Genomic DNA, 23,138 nt, shown 5'->3' with positions numbered 1-23,138 from the left:
TGGATTTCGGGGTGGGTAGTTTTTTAAATTTAGCCCGGCTTTGGGCAAGCAGGGCTAAATGTAGAGCGGCCAAGCCGGTGTTTTAGTACAAGTGATCCCAGCGATGTCGCCGAGATCACTTGTTTACCCAGGAAGCCGGCTCCATATTCCCTCGTGGCACTGCCGCTCAGAGGAAATCTCCCTCCGACAGGAAGTTGCGGTATCAGAGGTAAGTATCGGAGAATTTGGGGGAGTACGAGTACTCACCCAAATACTCGGCATCCCTATCCAATACCCAAAGCACAAACAAGCATTTAACCCTTGCAGCGCACAGGCATGCCCCCCTACAAGGGTAGCTTTTCCAGTTCCTGCAGTCCAGCTTGGAGACTCTACATATTCACTGAAGAAAAAAACAACAACAACCCATTTCACAGATGGCAAAGGACTGTATGATGCAGAAAATAAAAAAAAAGCTGCTGAGAGATGGATAAAGTGCATAGATACACCTGATGGTAATCCGATTAAATATTGCTTTTTTGTTTTTGAAGCTTTGATGCTTACAGGACTTGGAAAGCAAAAACAAAAATCCCCAAAAACTGATATTGATGCATAGGCTTTTCATGACCCTGCTTGATACATAGCTCTCCTTCGCCACCTGGTGGCCGTTTGAAGTTGCTGCAAGAAGAAGGTTGAGGGGTGGAGAGCGGGTTTTTTTAGGTGGACGTGAACAGTTTAAAAAAAAAAAAACAAATCCGTAGCTCGCAGGCAAATAACTTGTGTCTCCAGCGGCAAATGCGCTCTTAGCTTACGGTAATATATAACCCCCCCTCCCCTGTAAGTTATCCTAAAACTATCTTCCATCCTTCCACACGTGCTACACAGTCACAACTGCTGTTTTTGTATTTTTTTTTTTCTTTTCTTTAAAAGAAAGCAAAAAAAAAAAAAAGGATAAAGGTTCAGAGGGCGAAAGGAAGTCATGTTACCTACGGATTCATTGCTAAAAGTCTAAAGGATGGTTCGTATTTATATATTTATAAAAGGAAAAAAAACAAAAACGAAGAGCAATGCAATGTATTTCTTAACTCTCTAACTCCGAAATTCATTCCACGAGCCAAATCCGGGTCCCGCTGGCAGTGAAGAGGCCTGGCCGTTCTTTGAGAAGTCCGTTAAGTTCAGGAGGTGGAGGGGTTCTGCCCCCTGCGAGGAAGACCCACGTTTGTCCCTCGCACCACCCCCCCTTCCGCGTTATGTGTTTGCGTTCCGAGACGTCCCTTCATGAGGATCGACAGAAATCTTTGACACGATACATTTAAAGGGTAGCGGGAGGCCGGGGGAAGAGGCGGGGGGTGGTGGCAACAGTAAAAGGACAGGGGGTGCTAATGTACAAGTTTCTCCGTGGCAATTTTAATCCCTAAAAATAAAATAATAATAAAAAAAAAAAAAAACGAAAAAACAATCCCCACTGTGTGGCTCGGTGACGGATCTACGACCTCGGGGTCTCTTCCACGATCTCGATGCCGTGCTGCTGCAGCTGTGATCTCAAAAGTGTGTTTTCGTTCTTCTGTTCTTCGATCTGGAAAAGGGACGTAAACACCGTCAATGTGGCAGCGGTCACTGACCATGCAGAGTGTCAATCATCACACTGATGACAGGGAACCTCCCGTACCTTCATTGTACATTGAATACAAGAGAGAGCGCAGGTCAGAAACAATACACACACACGCTATATTACCAAATGTCCCATTTGGAGGGACGCCCCTCCAAATCATTGGATTCAGGTGTTCCAATCACCTCCATGGCCAAAGGTGTATAAAGCACCTCGGCATGCAGACGCTTCTACAAACATATGAGGCGGAGCTGTTATAGCGACAAAGGGCGGAGCCAACTCAATACTGAACCCTACGGACTAAAGGTGCCCATACACCTTACAAACATTGCAAGACTTTTGTCTTGCGATGTTTGTAAGCTCATTAAAAGCTCGTATGATCTGCCCATCTTGGAGAGGCAGATCGTACTTGCGATCATCGCAAGCCCGCCCCACTGAGGGGCTGGCTTCCGATGACTGCAATGAGGGGCGGGCTTCCGATGACTGCAATGAGGGGCGGGCTTCCGATGACTGCAAACGGGCTGTGTGTGCACACCGGCCCGTTCGGCATTTGTCGAACCAGCAGGCCACTAACCCCCCCGAGAATCATACGATTCTCGGCGTGTTTTCAAGCCTGCTTGTTCGACCAAAGACGTGCGACCGTACAGTAGAAACGGTCGCACGCGGGATTTCCCGCGATTCTCGTACAATAATCATACTGTGTATGGGCACCTTAAGACTGGGATGCCATTAGAGTTCATGTGCGTGCAAAGACCGGCGTCCCAATACTTTTGGCAATATAGTGTGTATTCCTCGTCCTCTTTGCACAGTTCCAGTAGCTATAGTTATGAGGCCAAAAAGAAACGCCCGTACTACAGCAACCCAGTCTAAGGTACCAAATACTTAAACATGTAAAAGTACCAACTCATTAAGAACAGAACCACAACCCGATAGAATCCACAAAAGGGGTGACTGACCTGCTGACGTAACAGCTCATTGTCCATCTGAAGCCTCTCCACTTCTTTAAATGTTTCCTGCATACGCTGGTTAGTCTGGCGCAGCTCACGGATGTAGTCACACGCCTTGGAGAGAATCCCGCCTTTGCTCTGCTGGAAAGGGAAATGGGACATTTATTTTTTTTAGGGATCAGATGGATTTCTAAAGACAAACCGTTTATGAAAACAGACATTATAAATGGGACCGATCTTACCGCTCCGGTTTTGCTGGTCTCTATGTTGCAATCTGGAATGATTTTGGACAGCTGGACGATCCAATTGTTAATCTTGTCTCTTCGCCTTCTCTCCACTGTGAGTAAGAATGAAATGGTCAGTCAATTGTCTCAGGCAGAGAAAAGTCAAAAGATATATCCAGCAGTGTCAGTGGTATCCCAGGGACATGAAGCTGAACTCCGGCCTTCCCTTCAGTCTTGCACAGTTGTACCGCCTCCTGTATTAAAATTAGTGAGATACTAGTATTGGTGCCGATACCGATTATTTGGGCGAGTACTGGTACTCGTCCAAATGCTCCGATACCGGAACTTCTGGTCAGAGGAAGATCTCCCTCTGACCGACAGTGCTTAGGGAGCATGGAGACGGCTTCCTTTCCAATCAGGAAGCTGGGCGGTGGGTTATGAACAGCCTCCCTGATTGGTCAGGAAGCCAGGCAGCCTCAGCAAGTCAAGCCGGTGTTCTTTTGATAGAACACGGGCTTCCCAGGCAATCAGGAAGCCGGGCAGCGGGTCATGATCCGACACCCGACTTCCTGATAATCGGGGCACACGTCAACTGTGGCCATGAATAAAAAGCCAGTTCCACAGAGTCATGGTTTGACAAGTCTGATGTGGAGGAACTGGAGTGTCCAGCACACACCCCTACTAAACACCTTTGGGATGAATTGGGATGCAGATTGTGATACAGGTCTTCTCCCCCAACACTAGTAACTGTCCTCCCAAGTGCTCTTTTGGCTGAATGGACACAAATTCCCAGACCGACTCCAAAGTCATGCGGAAAACCTTCCCCAGAAGAGTGGAGGCTGTTATAGCTGCAAAGGGGGGACAACGCCATAAATATGTGCATGGTTTTGGAATGGAATGTCAACAAGCCCATACCACAAACGTTTGGTCCTTTAATGTAGTTTTTCTTTAAGGGTATATACTAGGGATGTACCGATACCGGTATTTCTCTATCGAGTACCGATATTTCTTTTTCGGTATACCGGAAGTCCCATTCAGGAAGCTAGGCGGCATGTAATGACTCTCCACCCGGCTTCCCGATTAACAGGGAAGCCGTCCCCATGCTTCTCGTCACTAGGCGACGGGAAAGCATGGAGCCGGCTTTGTGGACAATCGGGAAGCCGGGCGCCGTGTAATGACGCACTGCCCGGCTTCCTGATACCAGAAGTATCGGGCTAGGCATCAGAACATTTCGGCGAGTACTCGCCCAAATACTCGGCATCGGCAGAGCATCCCTAGTATATACACACACCAACAGGTGCATGTAAGTGGGTAGGTGGGGCTAGCCATTTACCTTCATTGTGTTGCGCTCTACGCCTCTCGTCGCGTGGAGTTCTGTTTCCATCCATTTTCCTGATAGGAAGCAAACAGAGATAAGTTAACCAACTCCATTGTCTTAGAACAGAAAGATAGTGAATGAAGGTAAGACTGCATGTGACCTGTACATTGTTCTTGTCGTACATAGTGACTACTGACAAAGAAATGGACTAAACACCACTATGAAAGCTTCGAATGCACGCCAAGGATAGAACGGGACAGACATTAACCACTTCATGACTGCTTATGATACTTCCACATCAGATAAATGTCATATGCAAGACTGAATTCTTCTTCAGTTCTAAATGTTCACCCGAGGCAAGTGATCACATCAATAGATGGCTGCAGCCTAAGCTGATGGCAAACAGCCAGCCAGTGTGGTTCCTGGTCACATGATCACGGTATAAGCTAGTCAAAAAAGATCTTGGTAAATAAAGTGTGTGAAAATAAATAATAATTGCGGTAACTAGAAAACAAAAAGCATGTGGCACTTATTAGGTTGCAACAACAAAAACATGTCCTTCCCCAGAGCCACCGGTCATGTAACTTCCCCATTTTATTTAATTCCTAACAGCAGTGAACTTTCATCACCAATTACTGTACTGGGAGGACCTGAGCTTCTCATACCCCCGGTCTGTCCCATCCATTATATACTGCCTAACTTAAATCGACAGGCCAGGAGCCTGGTCTGTCTCACCCACCAAGACATCATACCTTGACTGGACAGGCTAGGAGCCTCCTGGTCTGTCTCACCCACCATGACATCATACATTGACTGGACAGGCTAGGAGCCTCCTGGTCTGTCTCACCCACCCAGACATCATATCTTGACTGACAGGCTAGGAGCCTCCTGGTCTGTCTCACCCACCATGACATCATACCTTGACTAGACAGGCTAGGAGCCTCCTGGTCTGTCTCACCCACCATGACATCAAGCAGGCCAGGAGACTATAGGTCTATCATGCCTTCTCACATCTGTAGGAATCCTGCCTACAGGCAGCAACAATTCCCACTGTATGATGAGAATTGTAGGTTTCTCTAGTGGTGTCAGAAGTGACATTGGCGCTACCCTGACATGCCCTCTTGGGTGCCTAGGGCAAAGCTGCACTTTGTTTCCAAATGACATCATTGACTTTATAAAAGGTACTTTTGCAGTGTACACGCTGACAGGAAGTAATAGTACACATGGAAAACTTGAATTTCAGCTTTAAAGTCTACACTGGCTGATATCAGTTGGCAGGCGAGACCGTTCACTGGAGTTCAGCTTTCATAACCAAGCTCTAGGTAGTCTCCGAAAGGAAATCTGCACAACTAAAAACATTGTTGTTTACACGGAAGGTGAATCCACCAGTCATAAGGTAGTTTTATTGTGTAGGAACTAGGGATGCACCGATAGCAATACTAGTATTGGTACCGTTGCCGATACTTACCCGATACCAGAACTTCCGGTCAGAGGGAGGTTTTCCCTGACCGGCAGTGCCACGCGAGAACATGGAGCCGGCTTCCCGGCCAATTGGGAAGTCGGCCGGCGGGTAATGACACACCGCGCCGTTCCCCGATTGCTTGGGAAGCTGGCTCCATGGCTAGTGGAAGTACTGGTAACGGTACTCCGTATCAGCGAGAACCGAAAGATAAATATCGGTATCTGTGCGTCCCTAGTAGGAACATAATGTGCAAGAAGTAAAGCACTTTTTATTTAAAACAGCTGTTTGACGCATGTGATGATTGAATAAAAATGGCTTTACTTCTTGCACATATCATCGAGGTCCGGTTGACTTCTATTATGGACTGTATTTGACACGGCACCATCCGTGTTGTCACTTCAAGCACCAGCCTCTTACTCAAGGTCTGTACGCTGTATGGAGTGCAGGTGATTCTGTATTATCCCTAGTAGGAACATATCACAGCTTAACAAGTCCCATTGATACGTACGGAGAGTAGGGATGAGTGCGCGGAGCTATAGTCCTCTGTGTCCCAGCGGGAATCACATCTTGAGGGGTCATCATGACATAAAATTGCCCTAAGAGGGGGGGACATAAAATGGTTAGAGCAGACTGATTAGTACATACAGTAAGAAGGAAGTGCTGTAAGTCACAAATTAAAGATCCCCTATCTGTATTAAAAAAATAAAAACAAATTGCCAAACTTCATGTTCTATTGCTGTCCCCTCCTTGGTCCAGAACCAGCAATCCTCTTCAGGGCAGAAGAACACTCTTCCATTCTGCCCATTTCCTGTGAGCCCAACCTGCCATTAACACAACCTTCCCGTCCTGTGTCACCACGCAAGCCAGGCTCAGAGTACTACAGGACTGAGTGGCGCTCAGTCCAGGAAGGATGCCCCCCTTCCCCTGCCTGGAAAGAAGCTGTGATGTCGTCACCGGCTATAAAAGGGTTAAAACAAAATGCTGGTGGTGGGAGCTTTGGGTAACATGGGTGGAGTTCTGCTTTAATCTATACCTTTGTAACGCCCCTTGGCATGATAAGGTCTCTTTCCATTTGATAACCCATCTCCAATGGCTGGCCAATGCCGCCGCCAAGAGTTCTTAAAGCAGAACTATGAGGCAAGTGATTTTCATTCAGCCTCATAAATCTGAGCCGACCTGTGACAATGAAACTGTCGGAAGACCGGAAGGTGAGCGAACACAGACCGTCGCTCGCTTCTCGATTTATCCCTGCAGAGAGGGATTCTCAGTCTCCCCGTTCCGATCATCCAGCGCTGACTGGCGGAACGGACGGGGCGGGTACAGCTGGCTCTGCTTCCAGATAGGCAGAGCCAGCTGTCACTCACGCAGCTGGGTGGATCCAGACAGTATTGACCGGATCCGTTCCGGCGTCTCAGTATACACGAGCGGTATACTGAGCTTTGGGTGACGGGAGGACGCTAGTTTGTGTCCTCCCGTGACCCTTAGGAGAACTATGGGGAAAAGCCCTGACCCTATAGTTGTTCTTTAAGCTTCATCTTTGATTCTTTACATCAGGCAGCAGTAAGTGGCTGAGCCAGAAGGTCTCACTGCTGAAATGCGCAGGATATATAAAAAAAGTCGGAAGATTTAGCCCTCCTCTGTCCACCCAAATCTAAAATATCAGTGTGGGGCAGCCTGATATTGAAAGATCTTTTGCAGACTGTAGCAGCCAAAGCTTTGCGTCACATAAAGACATATTAAAAATCTGACCGGATGTCGGATAAATAAGTTCCACTCACCTCCACCTTGAGCCAGTGAGGGGTCAGTTGTCTGCACGGATACTGCTGTGGTGTCACCGACTGTGGAAGCTGGGAAGTACGCAAACCGTGTCTCCCCGCTGACTGCATCTGTTGAAGGACTTCCGCCATTACTGAAAGGGTTCTGGATGACGGCCTGTACAGGGAAGACATAAAATAATCAATATGGTATCATCTTCCTCTGCATCCCCTTCCCTCCTCCGATGGCAAACGATCAGATACAGAGACGTAAATCTACACCAGTTTGTAAACATATGCGCATGGGACGGCTTTAAAGGATAACTCCACAAAGTTGTTCTCTGCAGGGTAGGGAAGATGATTTCCTCACCAGTGTTCTTTGTTGGGAACACCCAGAGAAACCCGTTTCCCCCGCAGTTCAGTCTCTGCCCCATGCTAATGTTTGACTCTAACTAGTAGCCCCCCTACAAATGTAAAGTGTATTGAATCCCTGAAACTGAGATGTAATCTATTGCAGTTTACCAGACCTTAGATGAGGAGGCTGTATCAGCTTTATTTCCTTTATTTTCACCTGGTGATCCTGCCACACACACTTCCTGGGGTGCCTAGGCTCATTCACTCCCCTGCATCTACGGAGGGAGCCATGGCTGTCACCCGGGGTGTTAAGAGGTATCCTTAAATATCAGATTATGGTCATGTAAGAAAGCAGGACCTGCGAAGAAGTCACCACCAAAGTCTATATACTGTATATTAATAATATACGCTTTACCACCATGTAAAAAGATACAAAAATCAGATAATCCTTTCACCGCACCAAAAATGACAACGTTGTCTTCATACCGACACACATTCATGCAACACTAATTTCCCCCTCGTGATTGGCTCTATATTATAATTCTTTGTATTTATATCCTAATCACATTTAGGCTAAGTTCACACCAGATGCAGTGCGTTCCGGCCCAATTCTTGCCAGAACGCACTGCATCACATTGCGGCCGGCTCACTTTTCTGTGGGGCAGGAAGGGGCGTAACGGGCCGTTGAAGTGAATGGCACCGTAGCCACGCCCTCAATGCGATCAGCCGCACGGGATCTCAAGGAACATTATTGTCTGCGGTCTGGTGCGATCAAAATGCTGCAAGCACTATGCACAGTGGCCACGCCCTCCGGCCGCAAGGGATCACAAGGCACACCGTGTCTGCGGTCTGGTGCGATCAAAATGCTGCAAGCACTATGCACAGTGGCCACGCCCTCCGGCCGCAAGGGATCACAAGGCACACCGTGTCTGCGGTCTGGTGCGATCAAAATGCTGCAAGCACTATGCACAGTGGCCACGCCCTCCGGCCGCAAGGGATCACAAGGCACACCGTGCCTGCGGTCTGGTGCGATCAAAATGCTGCAAGCACTATGCACAGTGGCCACGCCCTCCGGCCGCAAGGGATCACAAGGCACACTGTGCCTGCGGTCTGGTGCGATCAAAATGCTGCAAGCACTATGCACAGTGGCCACGCCCTCCGGCCGCAAGGCACATTATGGCTGCGGTCCGGTGTGATCAAAATAGTGCTCGCCGCGTTTTGATTGCACCGGACCGCAGGTATAATGTGCCTTGTTATCCCGTGCGGCCGGAGGGCGTGGCTACGGTGCCATTCACTTTAATGGCCCGCCTCGCCCCCTCCTGCCCCACAAAAAAGTGAGCCGGCCGCAACAGAATCAGGCCGGAACGCACTGCATCTGGTGTGAACCTAGCCTTAGACCTTGATTGCTGTATCTTTTGTAGAACATAAACTGAAAAGAGTCCCTGATCTGATTTTAGGGTCTTCCTCCTAGACAGCGCAGGAAAGTTAGCCAGTAGGGATACTGCGAACAATTACAGATGTATCTTCCTGCAGACATCCATTGATAAATGTATCCAATGCTCAATGAAGCATTATGCTTTTCACCACTTGATGCAGTTTAGTCTCGCAGCATAGTTAGTTGTTCTACTCCGCCTACAAAACGACTTTCCGTGTCCTTCTCCGTTCATTATTCTGAAATCTCATTAACAAAAGGCGCCCAGGTATAACCTCTATTGTTAACCCATCCGTGACCAGTACGGGAGTCCAGAAAATGCACATTTCCTGGTTGTGATGCCAACTTTAGGATGGTATCCTTATTTGTGCTGAACCCCGCAGGTCCAATGGCTTTGTGCTGTCAAACAAGTTCTTACCCGTCGGCCGGCATTGAATTAATTCTACTCACGGGGATGAAACGATTCAAGCAGCTGTTCGGCACTGTGCTATTACAGGAGGGGGGACTTTTATGTCACTGTAAGCACTGGTAAGCTGTAATATATTACAATATTTGCCTAACAAAGAGCTTTGGGAGAAAAGCAGCCAAGGAGAATGGGCACATTAGCTCCTTGGCACATCCTCCCCCATGACACAATGAGCGGTGTGTATTTAGTAAACAGACAGGTCCTCTTTACTACATACACACGGTTAGCACTGCATCTTTGACCTCTCACCTGCGCTACAGCTTGTGGGGCGCCAGCAAAGGCTGCAGTAGAAACCACACTCACTGCTCCAGTCGTGTCACCCTGACCGTCCAGTTGACCGTCTGTCACCTGGACTACTCTGTATGTCACCTGGAAAAGGACAAGAAAAACACAAAATGGACCAAAGTTTACAGCGAATGCAGAGACTGAAGAGAAGAAGGAGAAGACTATACAGCCACAATCACACTCTTTAGACTTCTACTGTCAATTTAGGACTGGAAAGTCCCTGCTGTGCTTGAAACAGCCGCTCCCCTATAAGCCCTTTCATTCCTATAAAACGTTCAGTCCACCCAGAACCTGAAATTTCAGGTGTTGCTGATGCATGCTACTAGGGAACAAATGCACCGATACCGGCTTTTCGGTACTCGCCGATATCGGAAGTCCCATTAAGGAAGTCAGGCGGCGTGTAAAAACTCACCGCCTGGCTTCCCGATAAGCAGGGAAGCTGTCTCCATGCTCCCTCATCCCCGGGTGACGAGGAAGCAAGGAGCAGGCTTTCAAGCCGGGGCCGTGTAATGACTTGTTGCCCGGGTTCCTGATTGACCAGCTTCTCGACCAATCAGGAAGCCGGGCAACGAGTCATTACACGATGCTCCCTCATCACCGAGTGACGAGGGAGAATGGAGCCTGCTTCCCGGCGAATCGCCGACCAGCTTCCTGATACCGGACGTTCTGGTATGGGGATAGGCATCAGGAGCATTTGGGCGAGTACGAGTTCTTGCCCAAATACTCGGCATCGATACTGATACTGATATCGGTATATCCCTACATGCCAACTACAAAATGGCGGCCTTTCAATTACACTGTATGGCAGTGAGAGCCAAGCAGGCCAGTACCAATAGCTAGTTGACCCACAGAAGGGCTGAAATGACATGCCCGTTAGGCAAAGGGGCAACCGCGGTTTTGCAATCTGTGTTGGGTAAATATAAATGGATGGGGGATGTGGAAAAGGACCTGCTAACGTTAATGCTGTGAAAAGTAGGATTATCATTTAACCCTTACTGCAACCTTTAAGTACACGCCACCCTGGAAAACCCGGCATGCAACTTGTGACAGGGCCTCCCTTTTCCATCTCCCAATGCCATATGGGCCACTGCTACCTATTGTATAGTAAGCTGTGCTGGAGGAGACTTTACTGTACAGATTCCTGAAGCCAGCAACAGACTTTAAAATCATTTGCTAGTTCATGGGATTTATAATGGTGAAGCGTTTGCAATAAAGCCGCAGGCAAACTGCTAACATTGGATCAGTAGTTCTCAACCTGTGTATGACCAAGGACAAATGTGGGTCCTGAGGTTAAAGTCATGACCCAAGTCGCACAGCACTGGAATGCACGGCATTGCGGTACCGAGCATTCCGGTGCGGGCGATCGAACTGTGGGTGGGAGGTGCGTTTGGGGTGCCATTCAAATGAATGGCAATGCAACACACCTCCCACACCAGAATTGCTACTTTGCGTAGTACAGTGTGTTAATCGCACGGGACTGTGCCACCAACGCACTGTGCTAGTGTGAACGGCCCCTTAAAAACACTGACCGACATACACACTCCAAAACATTTTATCTTTTTTTTTCCCCAAGATCCACCCGGTATCCCTATCTTACAAGAACTGGAGTGACTCCTCAGCCTGGGGTCCAGCGTGGGCTGCTGTGTTGTGATGGAGCTTCATCCATATGTGCATTGCTGGTGCAGTTCCCTTGCGCGCCTTGTAGAGGTGCCGGGAGAGAATGTGATGTCACTCCGGTCCAGGCACCTCTACAAGACACATGAGGGAGCTGTAAGCAATGCACGGATGGATGGAGCTCCCTTGCGGCCATAGCCCCATTCCACTGCACCTCAAGCTGACACTCGGCACCGGGCAGCATATTCTGAATGGCTGTTCGGCGTGAGAACTGACAGTGCTGCGCTAGGGGGAGGCAGAGGAGCCTCTCACCTAGAAAAGTGTAAGGCATGTGGGGACACACTGAACACGGGATCGCCACCCACCAGTTGAGAACCAAGGCATTAGAAATGCCTATTTCCCAGTGAGAGCTCTGCTGTACAAGGAATTGCAAGAGGCTGATACCAAGTCAAAGTCAGCCATTAAAGCAATACATTCAAATCATGTATTAGTGATACCCAAATTGTAATTCTAATTTGTGTCTTTCAGATCTCCCTGAGGCACTGGCACCGAAATGATACGGGCTAACTTAATCAGTGACAAACACAGATGAATGGCATGTCCACCTCACGACTTGAGAACATCCAGGGTATGAGGTGATGTGGACCACCATTGTTTCACGGTAGCGTGAACTACATACCTGACCTCCATTGTTCTCTGTGCGGAACTGATACTGAATGTTGTGGTCTGAGAAGGCTGCTTGCTGGACAGTTGCAATGGCCACCGCGGTATGCTCATCAGCGCTCGTCTCATCTCCTGCTGATAAATGACATCATGCTGATCATTATTCATAGACAACTATGTTCACAGCCTATATGTATACCAGAATTGTTTCCCTGTTCCTGTACCGAGGCCAGCCCACCTAATTCTGCCATCCCTCCAAGTGTTTGTACTGATGGGGTTAAACTACGACCAATGGGAGGGCTGAGTTTCCCAACCAGGGTTCCTGGTTGAGCAGTTATCACCTCTCAGAAATGTAAGCACTGACACCAATGAACTTTTCAACTAGCCGTAAGAAGAGCATTCTTCCCATGGGCCACCAATGTAAGAAGAGCATTCTTCTCATGGGCCACCATTGTAAGAAGAGCATTTTTCCCATGGGCCACCAATGTAAGAAGAGCATTCTTCCCATGGGCCACCAATGTAAGAAGAGCATTCTTCTCATGGGCCACCATTGTAAGAAGAGCATTTTTCCCATGGGACACCAAGGTAAGAAGAGCATTCTTCGCAAGTACCACCAAGGTAAGAAGAGCATTCTTCGCAAGTACCACCAAGGTAAGAAGAGCATTCTTCCCATGGGCCACCAATGTAAGGAAAGTATTCTTCTCAAGGATGACCAATGTAAGAAGAGCATTCTTCGCAAGGACCACCAATGTAAGGAGAGTTCCACCCAGGGACCACCAATGTAAGGAGCATTCTTCCTACTGACCACTATGCTATTGTACTGTGAGCTGTAGATAGAATATTGGCAGGGGTTCCCAGAGACCTAAAAGAAAACTCAAGAGCTCCTCCCTGTTAAAATGTTTGAGAAAGGCTGCTCTATATATTCATACCACCGGCACACAGAAATCCAATTCACGCACCAGCTTTACTGGCTTCTTGTGTTCAGCAATGCAACTGCTGATAACTCGGACACACCAGCAATCTATAACTGCATGCACATGTATTTCATCCGGCTACAAATCAACACACAATACAATGTGAGAGATCCACAGCTGCTACATAACTGCTCACATGACAAAGCTTTGGCTGCGGGGAAATCTCAGGGGGGCAGTACAAAGCAATATTATATCTGCTCCATGTATTACAACTATACTACTCTGCAGACAGCCAGGAAAGTAAGAGCTTGAAACAACCGCGACCCCAGAGGGACTTACCGTCATGCAACTCTACCACTTCATCTGTTTCCTGTCCTTTATCATGACTGTGAAAAGAAAAAAAGAAATTAAATTATTTGATATAAAAATACACACACACACACACACACTCTATTGCCAAAAGTATTGGGACGCCCCTCCAAATCATTGGAGTCAGGTGTTCCAATCACCTCCATGGCCACAGTTGTATAAAATCACACACCTCGGCATACAGACGCTTCTACAAACATTTTATGAAGGAACGGGTCGCTCTCAGGAGCTCAGTGACTACAAGCGTGGTACTGTGATAGGTTGTCACCTGTGCAAGAAGTCCATCCATTTTGGACAATTTCATGCTCCCAACTTTGTGGGAGGAGTTTGGGGACGGCCCCTTCATGTCCCAACATGACTGCGCACCAGTGCACAAAGCAAGGTACATAAAGACATGGATGGGGGAGTTTGGGGTGGAGGAACTTGACTGGCCTGCACAGTGTTCTGACCTCAACCCGATAGAACACCTTTGGGATGAATTAGAGCAGAGACTGCGAGCCCGGCCTTCTCCCCCAACATCAGTACCTGACCTCACAAATGGCCCAACATTCCCATAGACACACCCCTAAACCTTGTGGACGCCTTCCCAGAAGAGGCGGAGCCGTTATAGGTTATTTCTACTGATTTATAAAATACTGTAATGACTGACGGCCTTTTTTTTGCAGTTTTCACAGCTCAACTTCCATCAGCTATTAATAGACGAGTGATGCAGAACGATGATAACAGACCCACCAGACTTCCCTCTTCTCTGTTATGCTTCACTGAGCTGCTGTCAGTCTTCCGTCTACCTGCACAGGCCGCACAGACACCGAGAGCTCTATTCATAAAAAAAACATTTGCATAGCTTTTCATTTAGCAAAACTGCATGTAATCAGGGATGCACCGATACCGATACTAGTATCAGTATCAATACCGAGTATTTGGGCCAGTACTTGTACTCAGCCAAATGCTCAGATACCTTCCCCAATGCTGGAACTTCCAGTCAGAGGGAGATTTCCTCTGACCGGCAGTGCCACGACGGAACATGGAGCTGGCTTCCCGGCCAATCAGCATCAAGCTGGCCAAACAGCATGGAGTGCTGTTCACTGCTAATCAGGAAGCTGGGCAGCAGGTAATTCCTGGTTTGCCGGGAAGCCGGCACTACGCTGACTGGCTGGGAAGCAGACTTCCTGCTCAAATCAGCATCGATGTGGCCCAACAGCATGGAGTCGGCTTCCCAACCAATCAGGAAGCCGGGCGGCTGGTAATGGCCCACCTCCCGGTTTCACAATTGGCCCGGGATGCCGGCTCCACGTCTAGAAGCCAGGGGCAGGAGAGCCTGCAGAGACCGGTCTAGAAGCCAGGGGGCAGGAGAGCCTGCAGAGACCGGTCTAGAAGCCAGGGGGCAGGAGAGCCTGCAGATGGGACGGGGACGGGGAAGCCCCTCCACTGCAAAGATTATTTCTTTGCATTTTTCTTTAAAGTAACTAAATTCTCCACTTTGCTCATTTCTTACCTACACCTGCCAACCTACAACTGATATCCGGGAGGTGTGCTGAAGGTGAAATGACACGCGACACATTGGCTACAATTTAGGACGGTTAATGAATCACTTGGATCTTTGTGTCCTTTTACGCCACTATGGCGGTACGCTATTGAGCCCAGTGTCTGCAGGGATTTCCCCCCGCCGATATCACGCGCCGTAGCGTTATCGGCCGCGCAGACATCACGCGGAGAGGTACAGGTGCCGGCTCCCAGTAATTGCTCTCACGCTGAGCCTTTGAAGTCATCTCGCTTCTAATTCTAGCAGCTGTCAAGCTTCCCTGCTAATGAACAGCGTCCTCCGTGCATACAAATCATCCTCCGAATCCAGGCGATTCAATGGCTGAGCCTCTTCTCAGGGAGGCCGAGAGAACTCGCTGCATGGAAACGGAACTGTCTTTTTGCGGATAAGCGGAGTCTACGCGCAACCCCGCCGGTTATGGTCACGCCGGACAACTATCGTATCCCTGTACGCCAGGGGTGGGCGACTCCGACCGTCCAGCTGTTGTGGAACTACAAGTCCCAAGATTGACAGATACAGGCACGACTCCCAGACACATGTTGGGCCTTGTAATTAACCACTTGCTGCCCGGAGCATTTTCTATTTGCGCACACATGAAAAATATACATTTTGGGCTAGAAAACCGCTTCAGACCCCCAAACAATGATATATGTATTGACAGCAGAGGCCTTGTAGAATAAAAACATGCTAGTTGCACTTTTTAATGTCGCACGGTATTTGCACAAATGTTGATCAAACCGGTATTTTTAGGATGAAATAAACTAAATTAAAATTTTGCGCACAGAAATGGAATATAATACCCAATTTTTGGGTAAAATATCAAAGTTGGGGGTCACGTCAGGTAAATAGACACCAAACATGGAAACGAAAAACCAATACCGGCGCCTCTGGCTGCAAAGCGGGCCAGCTGTAACGATTATTAGAACACAACAGAGGCAGCTCCCACCGGTCAATAAGACCACCGATCTGGGAAACAAAAGGACAAAACAGAGCGCCTCCATAGTGTAAAAACGTCATTTATTGGTACGACAAGCAACTGGAATTGTACTTACAAAAGTCGGTGGTAAAAAGCATGTAGAAGTCGATAGAACTTGAAATCTCTAGCAGCGGGAGTCTGAAGGGATGTACCACATCATTGTCCTCTGCCCCTGTGAGTTCGAAAGGTGTACGCGTTTTGGGGGCACGCCCCCTTCATCAGAATTCCAGTTGTGTGTCGTACCAATAAATGACGTTTTTACACTATGGAGGCGCTCTGTTTTGTCCTTTGTTAGACACCAAACATGTCAAGCCTTAAAATTGTGTTCGCCCGTGAAGCTGCAAAAAAAAAAAAAACCATCAATACCCCAAATTTCCCACAGGGAGCTCTTTAAACAATTTTACGGCTCATCAGTTTAGTGCTAACAGTGATTGGTGGCTCTAGAATTATTGCTCTCGCTCCGACGCTCGCCATGATATGCAACATGTGTAGCACAATTGTGGTTTTCGCACGTAGGCGCACTGATGCCTGTTTGCGTGTGTATGTGCGTGCACGTGGGGGGCGGGGGACTTTTTTGCTTTTTTTTTAATGTTACTTTAATTTTTAAACACTTTTTATTTTTATACTAACCCTATTGACTGACAAGCCCCCTATGTAATAGCAGATAGGGTGTGAGAGGTCCTCTTTATGGAGACATCAGGGGTCTTTCAGACCCCTGTCACCTAGGGACCCCAAAGAAGCTGAGGAAGCACTGATCCGCTTGCCCAGCTTCATCTCCTGGCTCTAGGAGCCAGAGACTGTGTACAGTGACACTAGAAGTGATGTAATGCACGTCACTTTCGGGTCCATTGGCTGGAAGCCGCTGAATCTCTCTGCGATCGTCTCGCGGAGACCCGCAGATTCGGTCTTGGGGATAGCGGAGCCCGGGGAAGATGATGGCGGCCCCGGCACTGGTAACAGCGCCGCACAGTACAAACGATCCAGTGGCTGTATAGACGCCGGATCGCTTGTACATTATCTGCCATCGCTGGCTGTTAAAAAACGACACCTAAAACACGGCTGCAGCGGCCGCGTTCTTGTTTTAACCACTTCTGTGGGCCGCCGTCTATAGACGTATTGCGGCCCGGAAGTGGTTTGCTCCTGTAATGTGTCACCCATGCACTTCCATTGTGCCATTTAAAGAGTCATGCTAGTAGCATTTCAGAGAAAAAAAAAAACCTTTCCCATGAACATAAACGGAACCGCATGTAAAACACTCAATACGGGCCGATCATCACACTTTATATCGATCGGACATAAAACAATACCAAATCCTCCTTTCTTTTTCTTCTGAAAACAAAATGCTGCTCCGAGCAATCTAAGCAAACACGACATCTCTGGTTAACAGGTGCATCGTGGGTGTTCAACATCATTAGAGACTGCAGGGGGTCTGTTTTCAATCAGTGAGTGCAGAGGAAGGAAGGAACAGATATAGGCGCCCCATATGTATATATAATGACAATCTACAGAGACGAGGTTTCTTAAAGGGCTATACACATGGATAAGATTAGGACGCGTATTGTGCCGGGTTGCCAGCTCATTCAAATCAATAGGCAGCCATAGCACCAGACGCGATGACGTGCGGCTCAGCGCCAGTTGATGCCATGCACCAGTGTGAATGGGCCCTAAGGGTACCAAATAGGATCTAGTACAGTGGTAGTCAACCTGCAAGGTATAGCAGGCCCCTGATATCTCCCAAAGGGCCACATACACTATGTTGCCAAAAGTATTGGGCCCCTCCCCCTCCAAATCATCGGATTCAGGTGTTCCGTGACATTTCCTGGCTACTAAATATTCCGCGGTCGCCTGTAAGTGGGATTATAACAAAGTGGAAGTAACTGGGAACAACAGCACATCAGCCACGAAGTGGTAGGCCACGGAAAATGACAGAGCGGGGTCAGCGCATGCTGAAGCGCACAGTGCGCAGAAGTCGCCAACTGTCTGCAGCGTCCATAGCTACAGACCTCCAAACTTGGTGTGGCCTTCAGATTGGCACAACAACAGTGCGTAGAGAGCTTCATGGAATGGGTCTCCATGGCCGAGCAGCTGCATCCAAGCCTTACATCACCAAGTGCAATGCAAAGCGTGGGATGCCGCGGTGTAAAGCACGCCGCCACTGGACTCTAGAGAAGTGGAGACGTGTTCTCTGGAGTGACCAATCACGCTTCTCTGTCTGGCAATCCGATGGGCGTGTCTGGGTTTGGCGGTTGCCAGGAGAACGGTACTTGCCTGACTGCATTGTGCCAAGTGTAAAGTTTGGTGGAGGGGGGATTATGGGGTGGGGTTGTTTTTCAGGGGTTGGGCTTGGCCCCTTAGTTCCAGTGAAGGGAACTCTTAAGGCATCAGCATACCAAGACATTTTGGACAATTTCATGCTCCCAACTTTGTGGGAACAGTTTGGGGATGGCCCCTTCCTGTTCCAACATGACTGCGCACCAGTGCACAAAGCAAGGTCCATAAAGACATGGATGAGCGAGTTTGGGGTGGAGGAACTTGACTGGCCTGCACAGAGTCCTGACCTCAACCCGATAGATCCCCTTTGGGATGAATTAGAGCGGAGACTGCGAGCCCGGCCTTCTCCTCCAACATCAGTACCTGACCTCACAAATGCGCTTCTGGAAGAATGGTCAAACATTCCCATAGACACACTCCTAAACCTTGTGGACGCCTTCCCAGAAGAGTTGAAGCTGTTATAGCTGCAAAGGGCGGGCCAACTCAATATTGAACCCTACGGACTAAGACTGGGATGCCATTAAAGTTCATGTGCGTGTAAAGGCCGGCGTCCCAATACTTTTGGCAATATAGTGTATGTACAATGCTACTGAAGACTTACAAGAGGAGATGGTGAACGATTCTTCTATAGGAGTATATGGAGACCGGAGTCATGCTGGAGGTGACAGTTAAAGACATACAACTGCCAGAGAATGTCGTTATTAAAGGTCCCTTTACAAATGAATGCTCCCAGTACTGATTGCCGGGGGCCTGAGGGCCCAAATTCAGACACCGAAGGGTCGCATGTGGCCCTCGGGATGCAGATTGGGCACCGGAGCTCTAGCATCACAATCCCTTTAGTTGCCATCTCCTAGAGCAGGGGTAGCCAAACTCTGGCCCTCCAGCTGTGGCGAAACTACAAATCCCACGATGGGTCCCACTGCAGCGGCCGCACACCAGTACAGATAGGATTATTCCTTCCGCTGTTACAAAGTCTTTCAGGAAAGGATTTCTCGCTCGCGCCGAGCTGAATCAGATTCCGAGGAGCGACGCGCTGAAGCCGACGTCCGATTTATGATATCGCTATTCACCAGGACTGTCATATAATGGACAGGGACTGCTGACACTTGCAGTGCTCTCACACACAGGACACCAGGAATGTCGGAATTACACATGACTACAAATCCCATCTTGCCTCTGGGAATCATGCCTGTGGCTGTCACAGTCTTGCAAAGGCTCATGGGACTCGTAGTTCCACAACAGCTAGAGCTCCGAGGCTGCCTACCCCTGGGCTGTGGACTCCCCGTGTGATGATGCTGATTGCCCATGTGCTTGTCACATGGAGCGAGTCACATGGAGCGAGTCACATGCTCCTCCATACACAAAAAAACATTTGGCATTTGCTTCGCCTCCAGGCATTTAACGGAGCAACGAAAAGGTGAATATAAGCTGCAGTGGATGAGAGGATTAGAGTAGACCGGAGCCAATAGAACTGAATCTGCTCCCCATCCTGCAGACCTGCAACCAGCATGGAGGGTGTAGGTGGATACATAGGAGGGAGACCAGCGACCATCCATTCACTGATCTCCCCTCCTGTGAATGAACCCGGAAGCGATGATGAATTTGTCAATTACAGGTTCAGAGCTGCTTTTCCCCGGCCACAGAGACCGGGTGAAGAAGCCGATCAAGTTCAGCTTCAGTGGTGTAGAAAGGAGACATTAGGAGTCTAATAGACCCCTAATGTCTCCTTTTAAGAGAACCCGTCACCTATAATATAGCTATAGCTGATACAGCATAGGGTGCTATTAGCTCCCTATGTGATAGCAATAAACAGTGCTGAATAGTGAAAAATGGCCGGGACAGGAAGGGGTTGTAACACCCCGGTCTTCAAGTGGTTAACATGCAATGTGAAAAAAAAAATGCAAAAAGGCCTCTGCCAGTTAAAAGGTTCCTTTAAAATCGAATGGGACCAAAAAGGAGGAGTTTGTTGCTCGGGTTTTCATACACTTTGAATGCCAAGCGCAGTTCAATTGATCTCTCTACCCCCCCCCCAAAAAAAAAATCAAAGAAGAACTGAACTGAGAAAAGATGAAGTCTGACATTAATGGCATTGAAAATGCATCCGAACTGCCAACGTGGAGGAACCCCGCTGGAACACGGAGCATCCTATGAGGCTGACTGACCCAATTATGTCTGAGAATTAGGAAGCAGAAGAGGGCAGAACGCAGCTCAGCGCAATCACATGATAGACAATTCACTAAAAGCCGCCCATACACCAGTACAATCTTGTTCATTTTTCGGAATGTTCGTTCGATTTCCTTAATCAATGGAGTCAAATCGGCAATCGATTCAGACTGTGGTGACTAGGGATGCACCGATACTGAGTCACGAGTAGTCGTGAAAATGCCCCGATTCTAAACGCAGACACTGGCGGTTTACTTTTTTAAACTGAAGCGTCTGCCTGAGGTCTCGCGCTTGCTGGGGACCTCGGCAGCCTTCCCGTGAGAAACCTCCGGCACGGCCCACCAGAGACCCCCCGCAGGGCCCACCAGAGACCCCCCCGCAAAGCCCACTCAATTATTTCTGAGAATTAGGAAGTAGAAGAGGGCAGAACGCAGCACAATCACATGACAATTCACTAAAAGCCGCCCATACAGTAGAATCCTGTTCATTTTTTGGAATGTTCGTTCGGTTTCCTTATAGTTCATGGAGTCAAATCAGCAGTCGATTCAGACTGTAGTGACTAGGGATGTACCGATACCGACCCCGCACAGCCCACCTGAGACCCTGGAGACATCAGGCCGCCATCCCGGAGCATCTAGGTTCATATTATTCTTCATTGCTGTATAATATATTGCTGGGACTTGTAGTCCTCTATAGCTGATGGTATTCTGTATTACTGTATAATGTATTGCTGGGATTTGTAGTCCTCTATAGCTGATGGTATTCTTCATTGCTGTATAATGTATTGCTGGGATTTGTAGTCCACTACAGCTGATGGTATTCTTCATTGCTGTATAATGTAAAGCTGAGATTTGTAGTCCTCTGCAGCTGATGGTATTCTGCATTGCTGTATAATGTATTGCTGGGATTTGTAGTCCTCTATAGCTGATGGTATTCTGCATTGCTGGGATTTGTAGTCCTCTATAGCTGATGGTATTCTGCATTGCTGTATAATGTATTGCTGGGATTGGTAATTGGTATCAGCTAGTACTTGAGAAAAAAAAAGAAAAGTGTCTGTACTCTTTTTTTTATCAGTGCATCCCTAGTAGTGTCCAAAAAAAATAAAAGGAGCGGGATGTAAAGTTTCTGCAGAACGAAATTCTAACAGTGATCGTGGTTTTTGTTCGGGAAGCTCCATTCATTACAAAGTCCATTGTTAAAATTGAACGGAATTTTGAACGTCATCCGTCAAGTCTCTGATGGCGTTATTGAATCTTCTGATGAGATTTGTTCATATGAATGTCCCTAAAATAATCTACCGGTGTGCGGCCAGCTTGCAGCCCAACTCCGAGATGCAATAAAAACATTCCCATCACTGATCAATGGGCTGAAAAGAAAACTTTCCTTAATCCGCAGTCATGTGATCATCCAGCGCCGGGTCCTTCTCCTTTCTGTTTACTTCCTGCTTTGGCCCTTCTTATGGGCTCCTCTATCGCTGCCTGTGTGACCTGCACAATTCCCAATGGCTGCCCACCAGAGGGGTCCTCTCAGGATCCAGAAGACTACCGACATCGGCCCAAGGGGACCCACCCAGGCAGCTCTGGATTAGTGGACCCCCATTGGCGCAAGCGAGGGGACGTAGGCGAGTACCCCGTTTCCCCGAAAATAAGACCTACCCCGAAAATAAGACCTAGTTGTGACCATTTCCACGGCCGGTGGTGGCATAAGGGGGAACTTGAAGAGCCGCGGGGGAGGCAGGAGAAAATCAGCGGTGCCAACGAAACCAGCGCTAGAGGAAGCGAGGCGTCACCGGAGGGAGCAGAGCCGCATAAGCAGATGCCTCCTCTATAGCCCCGCCTCCTGTCACAGGCGGAGTGATACCAAATGCACTCCGCCTGTGAGGAATGATAGTGAAACTGCGCTTCGCTCATTCTGGCCAGCGATTGGATAGCAAATTGCTCTTGGAAAGGTACGGCACCCCTGATTGCCCTGATCACCATATTTTTGTACATGAATACATGTAGACTGTTGTACATGAATAAGTGTGGATTGTTTCAGGTCGTAAGAAAAAAAGCACACAGCTGTGAGTAACAATGGAGAAATAATAAACAACAAAATGGGAAGTGAACGTCCTCGGGCTTAAAAGGAAAGTGAACTGTCACAGGTCTTCTGTACAAGAAGCCGTCTAAACAAACGATTGCAGCATGCAGAGCAAACAACATGTGACTGCCAGCCAAACGCACAGCGCCTGTCACAGCCAGCAGCCGGATAAAACATGGAGGAATGTTAAACTGGCTGCTAATCGCTATGAAGCAACCGACAGACACTTCCTGCTCAGACCCAACACACTGGAGGAGTTTATCACAACTGGAGCAGTCGCCCACGGCAACCAATCAGCTTCTCTCTTTCATTTTCAAAGCTCAACTGAACAAACTGAAAAGAGAAGCTTATTGGTTGCCATTGGTAACTGCTCCAGATTCTGCTTGCCCCCGATCTTGATAAATCCCCCCCCCCCCCCCACAGAATACAAATACAGACAGAACCGGTGTGAAGCCAGGAGGAGTTCCCTGCCATGTACACAAGTTCCTGTGATCAATAGCACCAAAATCGGCATTTTACAGTCATTAGACCGGGGGCGGACAAATCCAAGGAGCCAGGGCGCCAATGCGTCTTAAAAATGACAGCTAGCGCCTTCAGGTTTTCTCTAGTTGCTAATGGAGCCGGCTCCTAAAAATACAATTCCTGCTGGCTCCTGGATTGGTCAGACTGTCCTAAAAAAGCCGGCTCCTAAAAAAAACTCTGTGGCTCCTGGATTGGCA

The 23,138-nt window shown here is 48.3% G+C and overlaps 1 protein-coding gene across 4 annotated transcripts in view; it reads right to left on the bottom strand.

Moving 5' to 3' along the window:
• Positions 1–716: 716 nt before the first annotated feature.
• The window catches only part of USF2 (upstream transcription factor 2, c-fos interacting), a 25,778-nt gene continuing 3,356 nt past the window's right edge, over positions 717–23,138 (bottom strand). Inside the window, exons 2-10 of one of the 4 annotated variants that reach the window (XM_018554376.1) lie at positions 13,358–13,404; positions 12,121–12,236; positions 9,792–9,911; positions 7,315–7,468; positions 6,045–6,132; positions 4,090–4,148; positions 2,775–2,869; positions 2,542–2,673; positions 717–1,552 (exon numbers count right to left, since the gene is read on the bottom strand). In XM_018554376.1, the coding sequence (XP_018409878.1) occupies positions 1,463–1,552; positions 2,542–2,673; positions 2,775–2,869; positions 4,090–4,148; positions 6,045–6,132; positions 7,315–7,468; positions 9,792–9,911; positions 12,121–12,236; positions 13,358–13,404 (901 nt within the window). In that variant the 3' untranslated portion in view covers positions 717–1,462. The remainder of the gene's footprint in view (positions 1,553–2,541; positions 2,674–2,774; positions 2,870–4,089; positions 4,149–6,044; positions 6,133–7,314; positions 7,469–9,791; positions 9,912–12,120; positions 12,237–13,357; positions 13,405–23,138) is intronic. The other 3 variants (XM_018554377.1, XM_018554378.1, XM_018554379.1) reach the window with 3 other exon arrangements.

This window comes from Nanorana parkeri, unplaced genomic scaffold (genome assembly GCF_000935625.1).
Source record: "Nanorana parkeri isolate BGI_ZX_2015 unplaced genomic scaffold, ASM93562v1 scaffold155, whole genome shotgun sequence".
Classification (NCBI taxonomy): domain Eukaryota; kingdom Metazoa; phylum Chordata; class Amphibia; order Anura; family Dicroglossidae; genus Nanorana; species Nanorana parkeri.
Note: the sequence above shows the minus strand (reverse complement) of the source record. Positions and strands in the feature narration are given on the sequence as shown.